At 48.0% G+C, this 18,794-nt stretch overlaps 3 protein-coding genes across 15 annotated transcripts in view; 2 read left to right on the plus strand and 1 right to left on the minus strand.

Moving 5' to 3' along the window:
* Positions 1–8,445, plus strand: part of LOC106613976 (dynamin-2) — a 31,258-nt gene extending 22,813 nt beyond the window's left edge. For all 3 annotated transcript variants that reach the window (XM_014216868.2, XM_014216866.2, XM_014216867.2), the window contains 5 exons: positions 1,015–1,126; positions 5,912–6,076; positions 6,383–6,621; positions 6,690–6,884; positions 7,855–8,445. In XM_014216868.2, the coding sequence (XP_014072343.2) occupies positions 1,015–1,126; positions 5,912–6,076; positions 6,383–6,621; positions 6,690–6,884; positions 7,855–7,894 (751 nt within the window). In that variant the 3' untranslated portion in view covers positions 7,895–8,445. The remainder of the gene's footprint in view (positions 1–1,014; positions 1,127–5,911; positions 6,077–6,382; positions 6,622–6,689; positions 6,885–7,854) is intronic.
* Positions 8,446–8,691: 246 nt separating this feature from the next.
* LOC106613978 (uncharacterized) lies at positions 8,692–15,322 on the plus strand. 4 transcript variants are annotated; one of them, XM_014216870.2, is made up of 6 exons: positions 8,692–8,957; positions 11,687–11,769; positions 11,847–11,985; positions 14,385–14,470; positions 14,574–14,689; positions 14,806–15,322. In XM_014216870.2, the coding sequence occupies exons 1-6, from the start codon at positions 8,880–8,882 to the stop codon at positions 14,838–14,840; spliced, it is 537 nt and encodes a 178-aa protein (XP_014072345.2). In that variant the 5' UTR covers positions 8,692–8,879; the 3' UTR covers positions 14,841–15,322. The 4 variants fall into 4 exon arrangements, with proteins under 4 accessions (XP_014072345.2, XP_014072347.2, XP_014072346.2 ...); XM_014216872.2 differs by having other exon boundaries at positions 11,943–11,985; XM_014216871.2 differs by lacking the exon at positions 14,385–14,470.
* A 760-nt stretch (positions 15,323–16,082) lies between these two features.
* suco (SUN domain containing ossification factor) overlaps positions 16,083–18,794 on the minus strand; it is an 89,305-nt gene continuing 86,593 nt past the window's right edge. For 4 of the 8 annotated variants that reach the window (XM_014216861.2, XM_014216862.2, XM_014216858.2 and 1 more), the window contains one exon: positions 16,083–18,324. In XM_014216861.2, the coding sequence (XP_014072336.2) occupies positions 17,866–18,324 (459 nt within the window). In that variant the 3' untranslated portion in view covers positions 16,083–17,865. The remainder of the gene's footprint in view (positions 18,325–18,794) is intronic. The other 4 variants (XM_014216860.2, XM_014216859.2, XM_014216865.2 and 1 more) reach the window with 3 other exon arrangements.

The raw sequence follows: 18,794 nt of genomic DNA on the forward strand, positions 1-18,794 counted from the left end.
CCTTTAGTAGTGGTTTCTTTGCAGCAATTCGACCATGAAGGCCTGATGCATGCAGTCTCTCCTCAACAGTTGACGTTGAGATGTATCTGTTACTTGAACTCTGTGAAGCATTTATTTTGGCTGCAATTTCTGAGGCTGGTAACTCTAATGAACTTATCCTCTGCAGCAGAGGTAACTCTGGGTCTTCCTTTCCTGTGGCGGTCCTCATGAGGGCCAGTTTCATCATAGTGCTTGATGGTTTTTACGACTGCACTTGAAGAAACTTTCAAAGTTCTTGAAATGTTCCGCATGTCGCGAAGTAATGATGGACTGTTGTTTCTCGTTGCTTATTCGATCTGTTCTTACCATACTTTGGACTTGGGATATCTTCTGTATACCCCCCCTACCTTGTCACAACACAACTGATTGGTTCAAAAGCATTAAGAAGGAAAGAAATTCCACAAATTAACTTTTAACAACATTTACATTTTAGTCATTTAGCAGACGCTCTTATCCAGAGCGACTTACAGTAGTGAATGCATACATTTCATACATTTTTTTTCTCCGTACTGGTCCCCCGTGGGAATCAAACCCACAACCCTGGCGTTGCAAACACCATGCTCTACCAATTGAGCCACACGGGACCAAGGCACACCTGTTAATTGAAATGCTTTCCAGGTGACTACCTCATGAAGCTGGTTGAGAGAATGCCAAGAGTGTGCAAAGCTGTCATCAATGCAAAGGGTGGCTACTTTGAATAATCTCAAATATAAAATATATTTAGAATTGTTTAACACTTTTTTGGTTACTACATGATTCCATATGTCACTTCATAGTTTTTGATGTCTTTACTATTATTCTACAATGTAGAAAATAGTAAAAATAAAAAAACTCTTGAATGAGTAGGTGTGTCCAAACTTTTGACTGGTACTGTATATAAGAACTATAGGTTCCTGGAGCTGGGTATAGGTGTTAAGCTGCTAGCTGGGAAATGTAGTTTGATGACGTAGCTGACCGTATGTAATGTTATTGTAGGAATGTGTATAAGGACTACAGGTTCCTGGAGCTGGCGTGTAGCTCTCAGGAAGAGCTAGACAGCTGGAAGGCTTCTCTGCTGAGGGCCGGAGTCTATCCTGAGAAAGTCACTGTGAGTACCCTAGTCATAACCCCTGACCCCTAACTTTTCACCCTGACAATATCCTACACATTCCCTAAATGTCCTCTGCCTGGCTACCCTGCCCCTCTGTCCTATCTCGTCCCCTCTACAAGCCCTCCCCTCCTGTTGTTGGCTGCTCATAGCTGCATTCCTGGGCTGTGATGTCATTGTGTGTGCGTGTGTGTGTGTGTGTGTGTGTGTGTGCGCGTGCGTAGACTCAGAGAAATGGCAGATCTGTTTCTAATCAGCACTGCTCCCCTTCCCTTTCCCCTAACCCCCTCCCCTAACCCCCTCCCCTTTCCTCTCCTCTAACCCCCTCCCTTTCCTCTCCTCTAACCCCCTCCCCTTTCTCCTTTCTTCTCCTCTAACCCCCTTCCCTTTCTCCTTTCTTCTCCTCTAACCCCCTTTCCTCTCCTCTAACCCCCTCCCCTTGTCTCCTTTCCTCTTCCCTAACCCCCCTCCTCTTGTCTCCTTCCCTAACCCCTCCTCTTGTCTCCTTCCCTAACCCCCCTCCCCTTGTCTCCTTCCCCTAACCCCCCTCCCCTTGTCTCCTTCCCTAACCCCCTCCCCTTGTCTCCTTTCCTCTTCCCTAACCCCTCCTTTCCCCTTTCCTCTCCTCTAACCCCCCCTCCCCTTTCTCCTTGCCCTTCCCTCTCTCTAACCCCCCTCCCCTTGTCTCCTCGCCCTTCCCTCTTCTAACCCCCTCCCCTTGTCTCCTCGCCCCTTCCTCTTCTAACCCCCCTCCTTGTCTCCTCCCCTTCCCTCTTCTAACCCCCCTCCCTTGTCTTGCCTTCCTCTTCTAACCCCCTCCCCTTGTCTCTGCCTTCCCTCTTCTAACCCCCCTCCCTTGTCTCCTCGCCCCTTCCCTCTTCTAACCCCCTCCCCTTGTCTCTCCTTCCCTCTAACCCCCCTCCCCTTGTCTCCTCGCCCCTTCCTCTAACCCCCCTCCCCTTGTCTCCTCGCTCCTTCCCTCTTCTAACCCCCTCCCCTTGTCTCCTCGCCCTTCCCTCTTCTAACCCCCTCCCCTTGTCTCCTCGCCCCTTCCCTCTTCTAACCCCCTCCCCTTGTCTCCTTCCCTCTTCCCTAACCCCCCTCCTTGTCTCCTCGCCCCTTCTCTAACCCCCTCCCCTTGTCTCCTTCCCTCTTCTCTAACCCCCCCTCCCCTTGTCTCCTTCCCTCTTCTCTAACCCCCCCTCCCTTGTCTCCTTCCCTCTTCTCTAACCCCCTCCCCTTGTCTCCTTCCCTCTTCTCTAACCCCCTCCCCTTGTCTCCTTCCCTCTTCTCTAACCCCCCTCCTTGTCTCCTTCCCTCTTCTCTAACCCCCCTCCCCTTGTCTCCTTCCCTCTTCTCTAACCCCCCTCCCCTTGTCTCCTTCCCTCTTCTCTAACCCCCCTCCCCTTGTCTCCTTCCCTCTTCTCTAACCCCCTCTCCTTGTCTCCTTCCCTCTTCTCTAACCCCCCCTCCCTTGTCTCCTTCCCTCTTCTCTAACCCCCTCCCTTGTCTCCTTCCTCTTCTCTAACCCCCCCTCCCCTTGTCTCCTTCCCTCTTCTCTAACCCCCTCCCCTTGTCTCCTTCCCTCTTCTCTAACCCCCCTCCCTTGTCTCCTTCCCTCTTCTCTAACCCCCTCCCCTTGTCTCCTTCCCTCTTCTCTAACCCCCCTCCCCTTGTCTCCTTCCCTCTTCTCTAACCCCCTCCCCTTGTCTCCTTCCCTCTTCTCTAACCCCCCTCCCTTGTCTCCTTCCCTCTTCTCTAACCCCCTCCCCTTGTCTCCTTCCTCTTCTCTAACCCCCCTCCCTTGTCTCCTTCCCTCTTCTCTAACCCCCCTCCCTTGTCTCCTTCCCTCTTCTCTAACCCCCTCCCCTTGTCTCCTTGCCTTCCCTCTTCTAACCCCCTCCCCTTGTCTCCTTGCCCTTCTCTAACCCCCCTCCCCTTGTCTCCTGCCCCTTCTCTAACCCCCTCCCCTTGTCTCCTTCCCCTTCCTCTTCTAACCCCCTCCCCTTGTCTCCTCTCCCCTTCCTCTAACCCCCCTCCCCTTGTCCCCTTCCCTCTTCTCTAACCCCCCTCCCCTTGTCTCCTGCCCTTCCTCTTCTAACCCCCCTCCCTTGTCTCCTCTCCCTTCCCTCTTCTAACCCCCCCTCCCTTGTTGCCTTCCCTCTTCTCTAACCCCCCTCCCTTGTCTCCTTCCCTCTTCTCTAACCCCTCCCTTGTCTCCTTCCCTCTTCTCTAACCCCCCTCCCTTGTCTCCTTCCCTCTTCTCTAACCCCCTCCCTTGTCTCCTTTCCTCTTCTCTAACCCCCTCCCCTTGTTACCTTCCCTCTTCTCTAACCCCCTCCCCTTGTCTCCTTCCCTCTTCTCTAACCCCCTTTCCTCTTCTCTAACCCCCTCCCCTTGTCTCCTTTCCTCTTCTCTAACCCCCTTTCCTCTCTCTAACCCCCTCCCCTTGTCTCCTTTCCCTCTTCTCTAACCCCCTCCCTTGTCTCCTTCCCTAACCCCCTCCTCTTGTCTCCTTCCCTAACCCCCCTCCCCTTGTCTCCTCACTCTTCTCTAACCCCCCTCCCCTGTCTCCTTCCCTCTTCTCTAACCCCCCCCTCCCTTGTCACCTTCCCTCTTCTCTAACCCCCCCTCCCCTTGTCTCCTTCCTCTTCTCTAACCCCCTCCCCTTGTCTCCTTCCCTTTCCTCTTCTCTAACCCCCCTCCCTTGTCTCCTTCCTAACCCTCCTCTTGTCTCCTTCCTCCTAACCCCCTCCCTTGTCTCCTTCCCTCTAACCCCCCTCCCTTGTCTCCTTCTCTAACCCCTCCCCTTGTTCCTTCCTAACCCCTCCTTTGTCTCCTTCTCTAACCCCCTCCCTTTGTCTCCTTCCTCTAACCCCCTCCCCTTGTCTCTTCTCTAACCCCCCTCCCCTTGTCTCCTTCCTCTAACCCCACTCCCTTGTCTCCTTCCCTCTTCTCTAACCCCCCTCCCTTGTCTCCTTCCTCCCTCTAACCCCCCTCCCTTGTTTCCTTCCCTCTTCTCTAACCCCCTCCCTTTGTCTCCTTCCCTAACCCCCTCCCTTGTCACCTTCCTCTTCTCTAACCCCCCTCCCCTTGTCTCCTTCCCTAACCCCCCTCCCTTGTCTCCTTCCCTAACCCCCTCCCTTGTCTCCTTCCCTAACCCCCCTCCTTGTCTCCTTCCCTCTAACCCCCTCCCCTTGTCTCCTTCCTCTTCTCTAACCCCCCTCCTTGTCTCCTTCCCTAACCCCCTCCCCTTGTCTCCTTCTCTAACCCCCCTCCTTGTCTCCTTCCCTAACCCCCTCCCCTTGTCTCCTTCCCTAACCCCCTCCCCTTGTCTCCTTCCCTAACCCCCCTCCCTTGTCTCCTTCCCTAACCCCCCTCCCCTTGTCTCCTTCCTCTCTCTAACCCCCTCCCCTTGTCTCCTTCCCTTCTCTAACCCCCCCCCTTGTCTCCTTCCCTCTTCTCTAACCCCCCCTCCCCTTGTCTCCTTTCCTCTTCCCTCTCCTCCCTCTCCCTTCCCTTCCTCTAACCCCCCTCCCTTGTCTCCTTCCCTCCTAACCCCCCCCCCTTGTCTCCTTCCCTAACCCCCTCCCTTGTCTCCTTTCCCCAACCCCCCTCCCTTGTCTCCCTTTCCTCTTCTCTAACCCCCTCCCCTTGTCTCCTTTCCCCTTCCCTCTCCTGTCTCCTCTCCCTTCCTTCCCTCTTCTAACCCCCCCCCGTCTCCTCGCCTTCCTCTTCTAACCCCCCTCCCTTGTCTCCTGCCCTTCCCTCTCTAACCCTCCCTTGTCTTCCTTCCCTCTTCTCTAACCCCCCTTCCTTGTCTCCTTCCCTCTTCTCTAACCCCCTCCCCTTGTCTCCCTTCCCTCTTCTAACCCCCCCTCCTTATCTCCTTCCTCTTCTCTAACCCCTCCTTGTCTCCTTCCCTCTTCTCTAACCCCTCCCCTTGTCTCCTTCCCTCTTCTCTAACCCCCCTCCCCTTGTCTCCTTCCCTCTTCTCTAACTCTCCTTGTTACCTTCCCTCTTCTCTAACCCCCCCTCCCCTTGTCTCCTTCCTTCTCTAACCCCCTCCCCTTGTTACCTTTCCTCTTCTCTAACCCCCTCCCCTTGTCTCCTTCCCTCTTCTCTAACCCCCTCCTTGTCTCCTTCCCTCATTCTCTAACCCCTCCTTGTCTCCTTCTACTAACCCTCCCTTGTCTCCTCCCTCCTAACCCCCCTCCCCTTGTCTCCTTCCCTCTTCTCTAACCCCCCTCCCTTGTCTCCTTCCCCCTAACCCCCCTCCCTTGTCTCCTTCCCTCTTCTCTAACCCCTCCCCTTGTCACCTTCCTCTTCTCTAACCCCCTCCCTTGTCTCCTTCCTCTTCTCTAACCCCTCCCCTTGTCTCCTTCCCTCTTCTCTAACCCCCCTCCCTTGTTCCTTCCCTCTTCTCTAACCCTCCTCCTTGTTACCTTCCCTCCTTTCTCTAACCCCCTCCCCTTGTTTTACCTTCCCTCTTCTCTAACCCCCTCCCCTTGTTTCCTTTCCCTCTTCTCTAACCCCCCTCCCCTTGTCTCCTTCCCTCTTCTCTAACCCCCCTCCCCTTGTCTCCTTTCCATCATCTCCCCTCTCTTCTCCCACTCATTTTTGTCTAATTCAAAAAAGCTTTATTAGGTTAAGGAACTTTCCATGTTGCCAATGCAATATACCGTACCTTACTGCAGCCATGACAAATTACACCTAACAGCCACCTCTCTCCCCCACTCTTTTCCCTCCCTCTCTCCATCCCTCCCTCCCTCTCTCTCTTCCCAGGTGGATGGGGAGTGTAGTGGTTCTAGTGATAGTTTCTCTATGGACCCTCAGTTGGAGCGTCAGGTAGAGATCATACGTAACCTGGTGGACTCCTACATGAACATCGTTTACAAAGCCATCAGAGACCTCATGCCCAAGACTATCATGCACCTCATGATCAATAACGTAAGACTGTCTGTCTGTCTGGGGGCGTTCCAGATCATCTTTATCACATAACACCTGGACAGAACCACATTGTTATCCTAGCAATCTGATCTATAAGACTGGTACACTCTCAGGTTGTACAACATATGACACAACGGTTGTGATACAGATATACACATGTTTAGACAACCATGGCTTTGTATGGTGCCTCCATCCCTCTCTCCTTTTCCCTCTCTCCTTTTCCCTCTCTCCTCCTTTTCCCTCTCTCCTCCTTTTCCCTCTCTCCTCCTTTTCCCTCTCTCCTCCTTTTCCCTCTCTCCTCCCCAGGTGAAGTTGTATATTGGTAGTGATCTCCTGGTGCAGCTCTACTCTCTAGCAGAGAAGTGTGTGTTGATGGATGAGTCTCCAGAACAGGAGCAGAGGAGAGAGGAGGTGCTGAGGACTCACTCTGCCCTGAAGGAGGCGCTGGCCATCATAGGAGACATCTCTACCTCCACCTCCTCTACTCCTCTACCTCCTCCTGTTGACTCCTCCTGGCTGCATGGAGCCCCTGGGACCAGCTGCAGGTAACACACACACACACACACACACACACACACACACACACCAAAACTCTAACCCCATTCTCCTGCAGGTCTCCCAGTCCTACAGCTATAGCTTCTAAGCGTATAGCCACTGCTCCCAGAGCCTCGCCCTCCACCAGAGGCCCCACCCCCATGGCCCCACCAGTCCCCTCCCGCGCCGCACCCCATGGACCAATCAGCAATCACGCTGATACCACCCAGTCTCCACCCACCGGACTCATCAGACCCCCCCCTAACGTACCCAGGTAACCATGGTGATGTTATTTTATTCATTAGCTATTTGTTGGAATTCTCTGCGTGTGAAGAGCCAAACATTGGCCTGCAGAGAAAGAGGGAGGTTATTTGAACTGGATGGGGGTCAGCTGGAAAATGTGTTTCTCATCTCTTTCCCATCAACCCCAGTATACAGACGTTCTCTCTCAACTTCACTTCGCATGGATTTGTTTTACTGCTTTCCATTTTTCCTCATGCAGTATCCCTCTCCCTTCTCCCTCCACTCATTCCTCCCCGGCTTTAGGCCAGTCTCTTTTCTTTCTGCCTCATTTCCTCTCCACAGTTCTTTTGGGCCTCACCCATCATCCCTCTCAAGCCCCTCCCTAACTCACTCCATAACTCTCCCTCGCTTTTTCTCTACCTCTATCTCCCAGGAAAATAACAAGTTCTTTTCTCCTATTTCACATCACAGGAACACTCTGCCAGTACACACACACACACACACACACACACACACACACACACACACACACACAAAAGATTCCTTTGTCTCCACAGGGATCTTTCCTGGTCAGCACCAGCAGGAATGCTCACTGATTTCTCAACAGGACTTTCCTCCTGGGTGCACACTGTTTGCTTTAGGAGATCTATAGTGTTATTTTTTTTAATCATTAAAAAAAACTTTGTATGAATTGTAGAGTACTCTAATACATGTGTATGATGTACTGTCGTGTGTCCTGTAGTAATCTAACGGAGTAGGCGTAGAAATGCCTGAAACTAGATCCCCCTACATACGGGTCTTGACGAAAACAAATGAATAAAAAAATGTCGGGAGGTTCTCTTCTGCCCTGTTCAACCAATCCAGTAAATGTGGAGGAGTTGTTAAGATGGAGAGTCGTCACGTTACAGGCTCTTTCCATTTCCCCTGAAAACCGGAACATTCAGATGTTAGAGCACAGGCTAGTCCAGTAGTAATGGTCTCTCTTCTCTGTCCCTTTCCAGGAGGCACCCCCCAGCTGTCCCCACGAAACCATTGCACTGACCCTTCCCCACAACACAACAATGACTCTTATAGGACAACTACATCATACAGTCTGTCAATCAGATGGATCATATTACTATTTTGTAATGCCTTTTTTAACTTCTTTGCCAAATCTCAAATGCAACCCTATCCCACTTCTATCCCCTACCACCCGGACACTTGCAAAGATCTGAAATGATTGGATAGGTGTAATCAATGTGGTGACTATTTCTACTAGTCTATTGGAGGGCAAGTTGAAGCCATTGCCATATTGATAATTTCTACCCATTCTAAACTCATATCAATCTACCATTTTGCTGGAGACTCTTACCCAGATCTTGTCAATGAGCTGTCTAATCTGTAATACAGTGTGCTTTCTCTCCCTCTCCTTCCTTCACTCCCCTCCCCTCTTTCTCCCTCCCCTTTTGTACATATGGTAATGTCTACAAATGTTGGAATGTGTGTGTGTGTTACCATGTGTAAGCTTTGTGTAAATATACAATATTGTGTAAATACACAAAAACAATACACCACTGTTTCTATGGTTTTAAATAAACAGGGTTTTAATTTTCTACAATGTTGTGGACCTTTTACTTTAAGATTTGTATTAGATAGATCCATAAATATGAACAGATTGGACAATAAGATCATTCCAATCAGCGCGTCAAAAGAGGGACAGACTCCTAGCCAGGCTTTTATTAGTATAATAAGCCATACAGCAATGATATTTCACCCTTTAATTAGGCAAATAGTGTTTATTACATTGCCTTATGTCTTGGTTGAAGATAATTATTTAATTGTATTAGTATTTTTTTCGACCTGGTGGTTGTTGAATTCGATGTCGTCGGTGCGCGAATGTAGCATCATTAACCTCTATTGTTACGACATTCGTGTGAAAACCAGACAAAACCATTCCGGCCTTTTCTCAGTGGTCTAGTAGCGGAGCGACAAGGGGGTGAGAGCCACTATCCACGGCTGAACTCAGTCGAGGATCAAACAACTCACCATGGAGCCACAGGACCGACCACAGCCAGGGACAATGCCGAGAATCAACCGCGTCAGGCCCGGGAAAGGCGATGTGAAGGTAGGCCTACGGCTGACATCAAGTGGATTTAGTACGGTACTCCATACACGTAGTTTAGTGTACTCGACTAATACACTAACAGTACATATTTTTGGTTGTGGCACCAGACAAGCACACCTGATTCTACTTGTCAACTAATCATCAAGCCATTGACTAGTTGAATCAGGTGTTTTTGTACAGGGCTACAACAAATGTGCTGTTGGGGGTTTAAGGACCGGAGTTGGGAAACTGCTCTAGTCTACAGGCAAACGGTATCAGGTCTCCTTTCCAATCTAGTCTAACCACAGTCAACAGTAACACTATCCACTGAATAAATTCATCACACATACTCACGTTTCTGAGTTCATGAAAGTTTGTCCCATTCTGAAGAATAATTGTCACTAATCTATATGATGTATAATAAAAACAACTTATTATAGCAAAGCTGCATTTAAAAAAACCTGACAGTACTACAAAATGTTTTAATCATTACAGGTTGAATATTTCCTACTTAATTCAACATGTTTGCAATCTATCATGCTTCAGAGCCCTTGGTTACTAGACACACGTTTCGACAATTTATTAATTGTACAGAAATTTTAAAAAAATAACAGAATGTCCTTTCCTAGTGCTGGAATCTGAGCAAAGAGCATTTAGTTCTAGATGAGAAACCCTCCTTGTTCTGCTAAAATAGGAGCAACATATTTCTCTGAAGTGTTTTCAGGATGCCAATAATTCTACCAATCTGGTATTTGAGGAAGACGACATTGGCTAACCCTCCTCAGTGGATTAGGGTGTGTGTGTGGCTTGCCCCACCAGTCCTCTCCCCCTGGTCTTGCCCCACCAGTCCTCTCCCCCTGGTCTTTCCCCATCAGTGTAGAAAGTGTGTCAGGTCCTCTCCTATCTCGGCCTCATCCCAGGTTTCCTGTATGTTATCCTTGTCACTCTGCAGTTTGATCAACTGGGCCCAGCAGAGCATTCTCAAGGTATGGAGGGAGGAGTCCAGACTGAGGCAAACAGGGCAGCATTGAGAGAGGCTTCCAGGGGGAATGGGCTGGGTGTGGGGGAAGGCCACCATGGAGTAACCGTGTCTGTATTGACAGACTCTTAACGTCCTGAGGACAGGAGAGAACCCAAAGGTGAAGATGGAGGCACTCTTCAGGTCAGACCAACGTGTACACTGGTGGCTGTCTGAATTGTCCCGTGGAGCCAGCGCATGGTAGAGTCTGTAGCCAAGCAGGGCACAGAGCAAAAAGATAGGGTTTAGACTTGAGACATGTCCTAATGTGGTAGAGGAGTCTAAAACTGAATCACAACCGATTCCCTATTCTAGTGCACAACGTTTGACTACAACCCTAGCTATGTGACTTACACTATATTGTTCTGGTCACATTAGTGCACTATGTGGAGAATAGGTTGTCATTAGAGCTTCACTGTAAGGTGTGTACAGTACCTGCTCCATGTACAACCAGCAAATGAGGAACAGAGCCACACAGGAGATGTTGTGCCACCAGTCCTGCCTCCCGCACCACAGCGATATAGGCGGAGACCCTGGTTCCTCCTGAGCTCCTCCATGAAGCGGTGGTCCACGTAGTTATCAGGGAAAGACTGGCGATCCCATAACACCTTCCTCCAGGACACTGCCTGGGCCCGCCCCCGACCCACTGTCTGCCCCATCAACTGGACAAACACATAACCATTAAGTAGCCTAGTGGTTAGAGCGTTGGACTAATAACTGGAAGGTTGCAAGATCGAATCCCTGAGCTGACAAGGTAAAAATCTGTTGTTCTGCCCCTGAACAAGGCAGTTAACCCACTGTTCCTAGGCCGTCATTGAAAATAAGAATTTGTTCTTAACTGACTTGCCTAGTTAAATAAAGGTAAAATAAAAGTAATAATAAATATATATAACAGGCAAAAGATTAATCCTATCGATCACAACTAGTATATTCCCTATACTGCCCCACCCAGCACCACATCCTTCTCGCACACGTCATACCAGAAACGATTGTTTCTGCTGATGAAACTACAGAGACATGGCTAGTCAAATTGTTACTATAGTTTCAGAGCACAACATTATTGCATAAAAATGTAAGACGAGCACAGCCAGGTTTGTCTTGAAAGCTGATTATGGTTGTTAGCTGTAGTATTCCTAAGTAATCATTCAACAACAGAACCATCCTGAAAAGATCCCACAGACCCGGTTACATTTCTGTTAACTACACATTATAACACACTCGGTGGCAGGAGGGCAGGACTGAGTTTGGGAAACCCTGGTCTACAGCTTTCTGACCTGAAGATCACTGACCCCCCCCTCCCTCCCAGAGTTCCCAGTTGTCTTGAAAGCACATACCAAAGACAGTACAGTATGAAGATAAGCAGAAACTTCTCCAGTAGAAATCCAGTAAATCCACACCCTTTTGTGGCTTGTTTAATGTCTTACCTCGGTGTCTGTTTCAAGCTGGGCTCCTTTTGAACCTTTTTTCAGCCATCATTTTATTTACATACTGTACGGTCTTTGACCATGAGTTGTTATAGCTCAACGAGTGACACTCCAAGAACGGTGTCGCTCCTAAAATCTCATCATTTCACTACCCGGAAGTGAGGTCCTAAAAATGTTAAATATTAAACAAGCTTGAAGGGGTTTCATATTTTGTAGATTCAGTCCAGCAACAAGAGACAAATAAAACAAACGTTAAAACTCCCTAAAAATCATTAACTGGTTTCATAACAATTGATGTCTGTGTACAGGTGTCTGTGGTGAACATGTGTGGTCCCTCCTCCTCCACCATCCTGAGGAAGATCTACCAACAGACTGCCCTGTCTATCAACAGGTAATAACACACAATACCCCCCCCCCCCACACACACACACACACGTCTTAGAGACAGACGCCTGTATCTGTTCTTAGTCAATACCCAGTCCAGAGGAGTAAACCCTGGTCCTATGCTCCCCACCTGATGGGCCTGGCTCCTGTACCAGTAACACCCAGACCTCTCCTCTGCAGCACCCGGACAAGCAGAGGGACAGAACCAACCACACCCACCACGGTAAGCATAGGGTGAGGGGATTAGGGCTACAGTTAAACTAATTGTTTGGATTACAGAGTTAGGGACTGCAGACAGGCTTTAGTGCAGCAGTGTAGCCTAGTGGTTAGAGCGTTGGACTAGTAACCGAAAGGTTGCAAGATCGAATCCCCGAGCTGACAAGGTACAAATCTGTCGTTCTGCCCCTGAACAAGGCAGTTAACCTAACCCACTGTTCTTAACTGACTTGCCTAGATAAATAAAGGTAAAATAAAAAGTGTTAAGTCCTAAGAGCAGGGGTTAAATTAGGAATTGGAGAGCATTTTGGCGGGGGTTTACAGTTGAGGTTATCCTAAAACTAGCTTCATGTACACATTCCAGTTCAACCCAAACCCTAAATACATCTCCTAGCCTCATGTTCAACCCAAAATACATCTCTAATCCTAGCTTTATGTTCAACCCAAACCCTAAATACATCTCTAATCCTAGCTATGTTTAACCCTAAATACATCTCTAATCCTAGCCTCATGTTCAACCCAAACCCAAAATACATCTCTAACCCTAGCCTCATGTTCAACCCAAACCCCAAATACATCTAATCCTAGCCTCATGTTCAACCCAAACCCCAAATACATCTAATCCTAGCCTCATGTTCAACCCAAACCCCAAATACATCTAATCCTAGCCTCATGTTCAACCCAAACCCCAAATACATCTAATCCTAGCCTCATGTTCAACCCAAACCCCAAATACATATAATCCTAGCCTCATGTTCAACCCAAACCCTAAATACATCTAATCCTAGCCTCATGTTCAACCCAAACCCCAAATACATCTAATCCTAGTCCTCATGTTCAACCCAAACCCCAAATACATCTAATCCTAGTCCTATGTTCAACCCAAACCCTAAATACATCTAATCCTAGTCCTATGTTCAACCCAAACCCTAAATACATCTCTAATCCTAGCCTCATGTTCAACCCAAACACTAAATACATCTCTAATCCTAGCCTCATGTTCAACCCAAACCCTAAATACATCTAATCCTAGCCTCATGTTCAACCCAAACCCTAAATACATCTAATCCTAGTCCTATGTTCAACCCAAACACTAAATACATCTCTAATCCTAGCCTCATGTTCAACCCAAACCCTAAATACATCTAATCCTAGTCCTATGTTCAACCCAAACCCCAAATACATCTAATCCTAGCCTCATGTTCAACCCAAACCCTAAATACATCTAATCCTAGTCCTATGTTCAACCCAAACACTAAATACATCTCTAATCCTAGCCTCATGTTCAACCCAAACCCTAAATACATCTAATCCTAGTCCTATGTTCAACCCAAACACTAAATACATCTCTAATCCTAGCCTCATGTTCAATCCAAACCCTAAATACATCTAGTCCTATGTTCAACCCAAACCCTAAATACATCTAATCCTAGCCTCATGTTCAATCCAAACCCCAAATACATCTAATCCTAGCCTCATGTTCAACCCAAACCCTAAATACATCTAGTCCTATGTTCAACCCAAACCCCAAATACATCTAATCCTAGCCTCATGTTCAACCCAAACCCTAAATACATCTAATCCTAGTCCTATGTTCAACCCAAACACTAAATACATCTCTAATCCTAGCCTCATGTTCAACCCAAACCCTAAATACATCTAATCCTAGTCCTATGTTCAACCCAAACACTAAATACATCTCTAATCCTAGCCTCATGTTCAACCCAAACCCTAAATACATCTAATCCTAGTCCTATGTTCAACCCAAACACTAAATACATCTAGTCCTATGTTCAACCCAAACCCTAAATACATCTAATCCTAGCCTCATGTTCAATCCAAACCCCAAATACATCTAATCCTAGTATGTTCAACCCAAACCCTAAATACATCTAATCCTAGTCCTATGTTCAACCCAAACACCAAATACATTCTAATCCTAGCCTCATGTTCAACCCAAACCCTAAATACATCTAATCCTAGTCCTATGTTCAACCCAAACACTAAATACATCTCTAATCCTAGCCTCATGTTCAACCCAAACCCTAAATACATCTAATCCTAGTCCTATGTTCAACCCAAACACTAAATACATCTAATCCTAGTCCTATGTTCAACCCAAACACTAAATACATCTCTAATCCTAGCCTCATGTTCAACCCAAACCCTAAATACATCTAATCCTAGTCCTATGTTCAACCCAAACACTAAATACATCTAATCCTAGTCCTATGTTCAACCCAAACACTAAATACATCTCTAATCCTAGCCTCATGTTCAATCCAAACCCTAACCTTGATTTGTCATACTTTTCTCTTTGGACCCATAAACTGCAGGAGCTTGGCCCCGGCTCAATGTAACTACATTTTATGAGTGACAATGTGTGTTGACTATCTCTGACCCTAGCTGCAGGCAGGGACCCCTCATAGCTCAGACAGAGAGAGGCAGGACCGGAGCAGGGTGTGGCCGTGTAGACAGAGACAGAGGGAGCGGTAGGGACACACACTATACTGACACACGGAGTTAAGATGCGGTTTTAGCATGTATTTTCCCTACTCTCCCCCTCTTGCACTCTGTTCACATCCACAATCTCAGGTTGCGTCCTCTGTGTATAGCGGAGGTCTCCAGTCCGACGGTGGAACAGCGTCGAGGAATACAACCGCTCTGTCAGCCCCTCAGAACAACAAAAATACACCAGTCAGCTTATGAAGGTTAGTATTGGCCCAAAACCAAAGAACACCAGGGTCCGAAAAGTAGGATTGTTTCATTTACATACCTAAAAGCAGGAGTTGGTTCAAATCTGAACAGGTCATGTGTTGTTTTGCAGTGTGTGCTGTTCACTGTTCTACCATAAGATGGTGATGGGGAACTTCTCAACACTGCAGGAATCTGTAGAGAATAAATGAACCTCCACTGATCCTAGATCTGTGCAACCTTTACCTGGAGCAACGTCACGAACGAATACAGACTCCAAACCAGTCGATTGAAAGACAAAATGTTTTATTTAGAAATTCACAGTTTCTAATGGCACTACATCTCTGTAGTTACTCACTCCTTTCCCAGAATACTCAGAGAAAGAGAGAAGCGTGGAAACAAAGCAGTTGACAGACAGCGTTTAGTGTAGAAAAACAAAAGGCATGAAGGTAGTAATAATAACAAAGTGCACACTGAGACCTGGGGGTCACCGAGGACCAATCTCTAGTCAGTGTGTTAAATTAGGGCTTCGCTGAGTCTCTCACAAACACACATCAAGAGAACAAAGAAACACTCTTGCATGCATACACACTTACACATAATATCATACACATTCAAAAAGGGTAGAAAATAAAGTGGGTCATGATTCACTGGGTGTGGAACACTTGTAATCAGATAAAACAGTGCGTTCCAAACCCTTTCCCAACATTCCCTTTATTAAATTCACAAGTTCCTTCGACTCCTCTGAAAACCACTACCTTATTCGAGGTGGGGTGAATGCACAGTAATAAACACATGAATGAATGACAAGCTAGTAAGGATAGCAGAGGTGGCCAGTTAAAGGTGCTGTTCTTGGTAATGGGAACAGAAGTGGTTCAATTAAAAGAGAGCTCTTCACACACCCTGAACTGTGTAGGGGTCAGAGGTCAGTGTGTGGAGTAGGGGACCTGGGTGGCTGGTCTGTAGAGGTAATGGAGGGATACTGTAGAGGGAGTGTGGTGTGTGGAATACAGTGGGCCCAGTCTCTCTTTCTCAGTCAACAACCAACCCAACATGGCTCAGAGGCCACAACAACCAACCCAACATGGCTCAGAGGCCACAACAACCAACCCAACATGGCTCAGAGGCCACAACAACCAACCCAACATGGCTCAGAGGCCACAACAACCAACCCAACATGGCTCAGAGGCCACAACAACCAACCCAACATGGCTCAGAGGCCACAACAACCAACCCAACATGGCTCAGAGGCCACAACAACCAACCCAACATGGCTCAGAGGCCACAACAACCAACCCAACATGGCTCAGAGGCCACAACAACCAACCCAAATGGCTCAGAGGACAACAACCAACCAACATGGCTCAGAGGCCACAACAACCAACAACATGGCTCAGACCAAAAAACATGGCTCAGAGGCCACAACAACCAACCCAACATGGCTCAGAGGCCATCTGACCACTGGCACAGATGTATAGTACACTGAGGTGATTTTTCACATCCGCAACTTATTCAAATTGACTTTTGCCCTAAGCTGTCCCAATCACATCCTTGCACAGACATCTAGAGACAAACAAATTGACTTCAAACATTTGTGTTAACTTCATCTTCCCATAACACTAACTCGTGAGGTGAAGCTGGTTCATATACGACCCCAGCAGTTATTGGGACTGTTACAGCCCTCGTTGAGTTCTAATTAACACGATGGTGTGTGTGTGCAGGTGTGACAGTGGAGGCAACTCTGCAAACACCAGATGATTCAGCCACCTCTAAATATGACAGACAAAAGGTGGATGATACCTTGTTGTCTGTATAGCTTTGAAAACACAAAACAAATATTGGTCAGGAGGTGAACTGGTGTCGGGCAGCCAGCGACAATCATACAGTATGCGACAGTAAAATGCTGTGTACAATACACCTACCTCTGTTTTAATTGCAATCATTATTATTCTGTAACACGTACCATGTGTTTCCCCTGGGCTACAGTATGATAGGGTGGTTTTGAGGCCAGAACATAAATAACTAGCCTCACAGCATCCCCTACAGGACCTCAGGGGATCTGCCCTCCAGACTGACATTACCCCGTGTCACTGACCGAAAGGTCACTGTTGCATTGCACTGCTGATATGAATGGTTATCATTGGGGGAGGGAAAGCAGATCCTAGAGGCAACTTCTACCAACAGCGGGTGTGTGATCTTCAGACAACATTCAGCTCTCAGCATGGCTCATGTACAGCTCAATATAAAACAACCCAACTCTGACTGGGTTCTGACCTGTCACAATGTGCAGAAATAACCAGCCTATACAGCACAACATCCCTGTCCTCTTGGCTGGCTCTCTGTGTGCGCACGCACGACACACACACACTGGAGGTCTGACTGGAGAATAGCTAGGTTAACTAGTTCAAGAGGTATGGAGCCTGTTCCTTTGTATCAGAGCTGGATAAACATGGGCTAGAGACAGGAACACTTGCATGCACACACACACACCAACGCACACATTGGGTATGTGTCTTCATTGAGCTCTGCTGGTTGCGTGGTGTTAGGTTAGACTGCCTGAGAAAGGGAGACAGAGGGCCTGTTGTGTGTGAAGGGTTAACACCCTGGTCCCATACGAACAACTGCAGTAGTGTTAGCTAGCGCTGAACAATGCACAGAGAATGAACAGAATGTGGAAATGGAGGACAGGAGGAAAGAGGGAGAGCTTAAAGAAGAAGCCAATCCTGCTGCACAGTTCTCTCACTGCGACACACTTCATACTGTACTTTCACAGGCTTCAGGTAAGAGCTCTACTCAGCCCCTCTACTCTGGGCACAAGCCCCTGACGCCCAGGTCTGATGTGCTTGTCCAGTAGAAACAGCTGAATGAATGTCTGTTTTCTAGTAACACTCCTCACCATTAGTCTCGCTCTGAAAAGAAAAAGAACAACCCTTTGAGTGTTTTTATCAGTGAAAGCTTTAGAGTGGACAGAAAGGCACATGACCGTGGAGAGGTCTCTGAATGGCTGTTGCTGGGTGACTAATATCATGGTGTCCGAGTTCCACTGTGGGGGGCCGGGTGCTCATGGGAGATGTGGTTCAGAGATGTGGCCATTTTGGGGCAAGACCACACCCTTTCACACATCCCTAACCAAGTCTGCTACCAGGGTGTGTGTATATGAGTCAGTCTGAAGTGTGTGTGTGTGTGTGTGAGATCAGACGTGTCCTGTGACTGCCGTGGCTCTTATGGTCCCCACACTGATCTCCTTGTTTCCCTTGATCAGCTGCTGCAGGCTGTGCAGAGAGTTCACAGCAGCGCCTCCTGTCTGTCTGGAGGAGAACTGCAGATCTGCCTGACGAGACCGCCGATGCTTCACTGACCTCTTAGAGGGAGGGAGGGAGGGAAGGTAGGGCGGGAGGGGCAGGGCAGCGTGGCCATTACACAGGCCTGGGGGGGAGGAGAGGGGGTGGCCTCGGCTGATGTAGGACTCTTCAGAGTGGCTGGAGGAGCTACAGCTGCTACTCTCTGATGGGAAGGGGAGCTCCTTACAGGACATGTCTTCTAGAGGGGGAGGGGGATTCAGGGAGTGGGGGAGACCATAGCATTTGAGTCCCCCGTTAGCCATCGGCGAAGAGGGGGCTGATAATGCTGCCTTCAGTTTACATCGTTTCTTCTGGAGAGAGAGAGAGAAAGAAGGATGGAGAGATCGATAGATAGCCCTGTACTTTAACTTTACAGATGTATAAATATGTTAAGTCATGTTAACCACATCGATACCAGACACACTGCACGGTTACAACCAAACTGGACAGATACCAAGCTCTCAAAGATAGAGAACAGGAGACATTTTGATTCAGTATGAGGTTACAGACAGGACTGGGAAGGGCAGGGACGGTGGGTAGAATGGCATTATAATGTTTTGTCGTCACACACACTGGATAGGTCCAGTGAAATGTGTTGTTTTACAGGGTCAGCCATAATAGTATGGCGTGCCTGAAGAAAATTAGGGTTAAGTGCCAAACCTTAGCATCTCTACATGAGTGGCGCAAAGCAATGTTATGGGTCGCAGCTTATTGCCATCTATTGGTGGGTTACAACTTCCAAACCACTGCCCAAGCCTGCCCTGTGCCTGCTCATGCATCG

This window comes from Salmo salar, chromosome ssa10 (assembly GCF_905237065.1).
Source record: "Salmo salar chromosome ssa10, Ssal_v3.1, whole genome shotgun sequence".
Classification (NCBI taxonomy): Eukaryota; Metazoa; Chordata; class Actinopteri; order Salmoniformes; family Salmonidae; genus Salmo; species Salmo salar.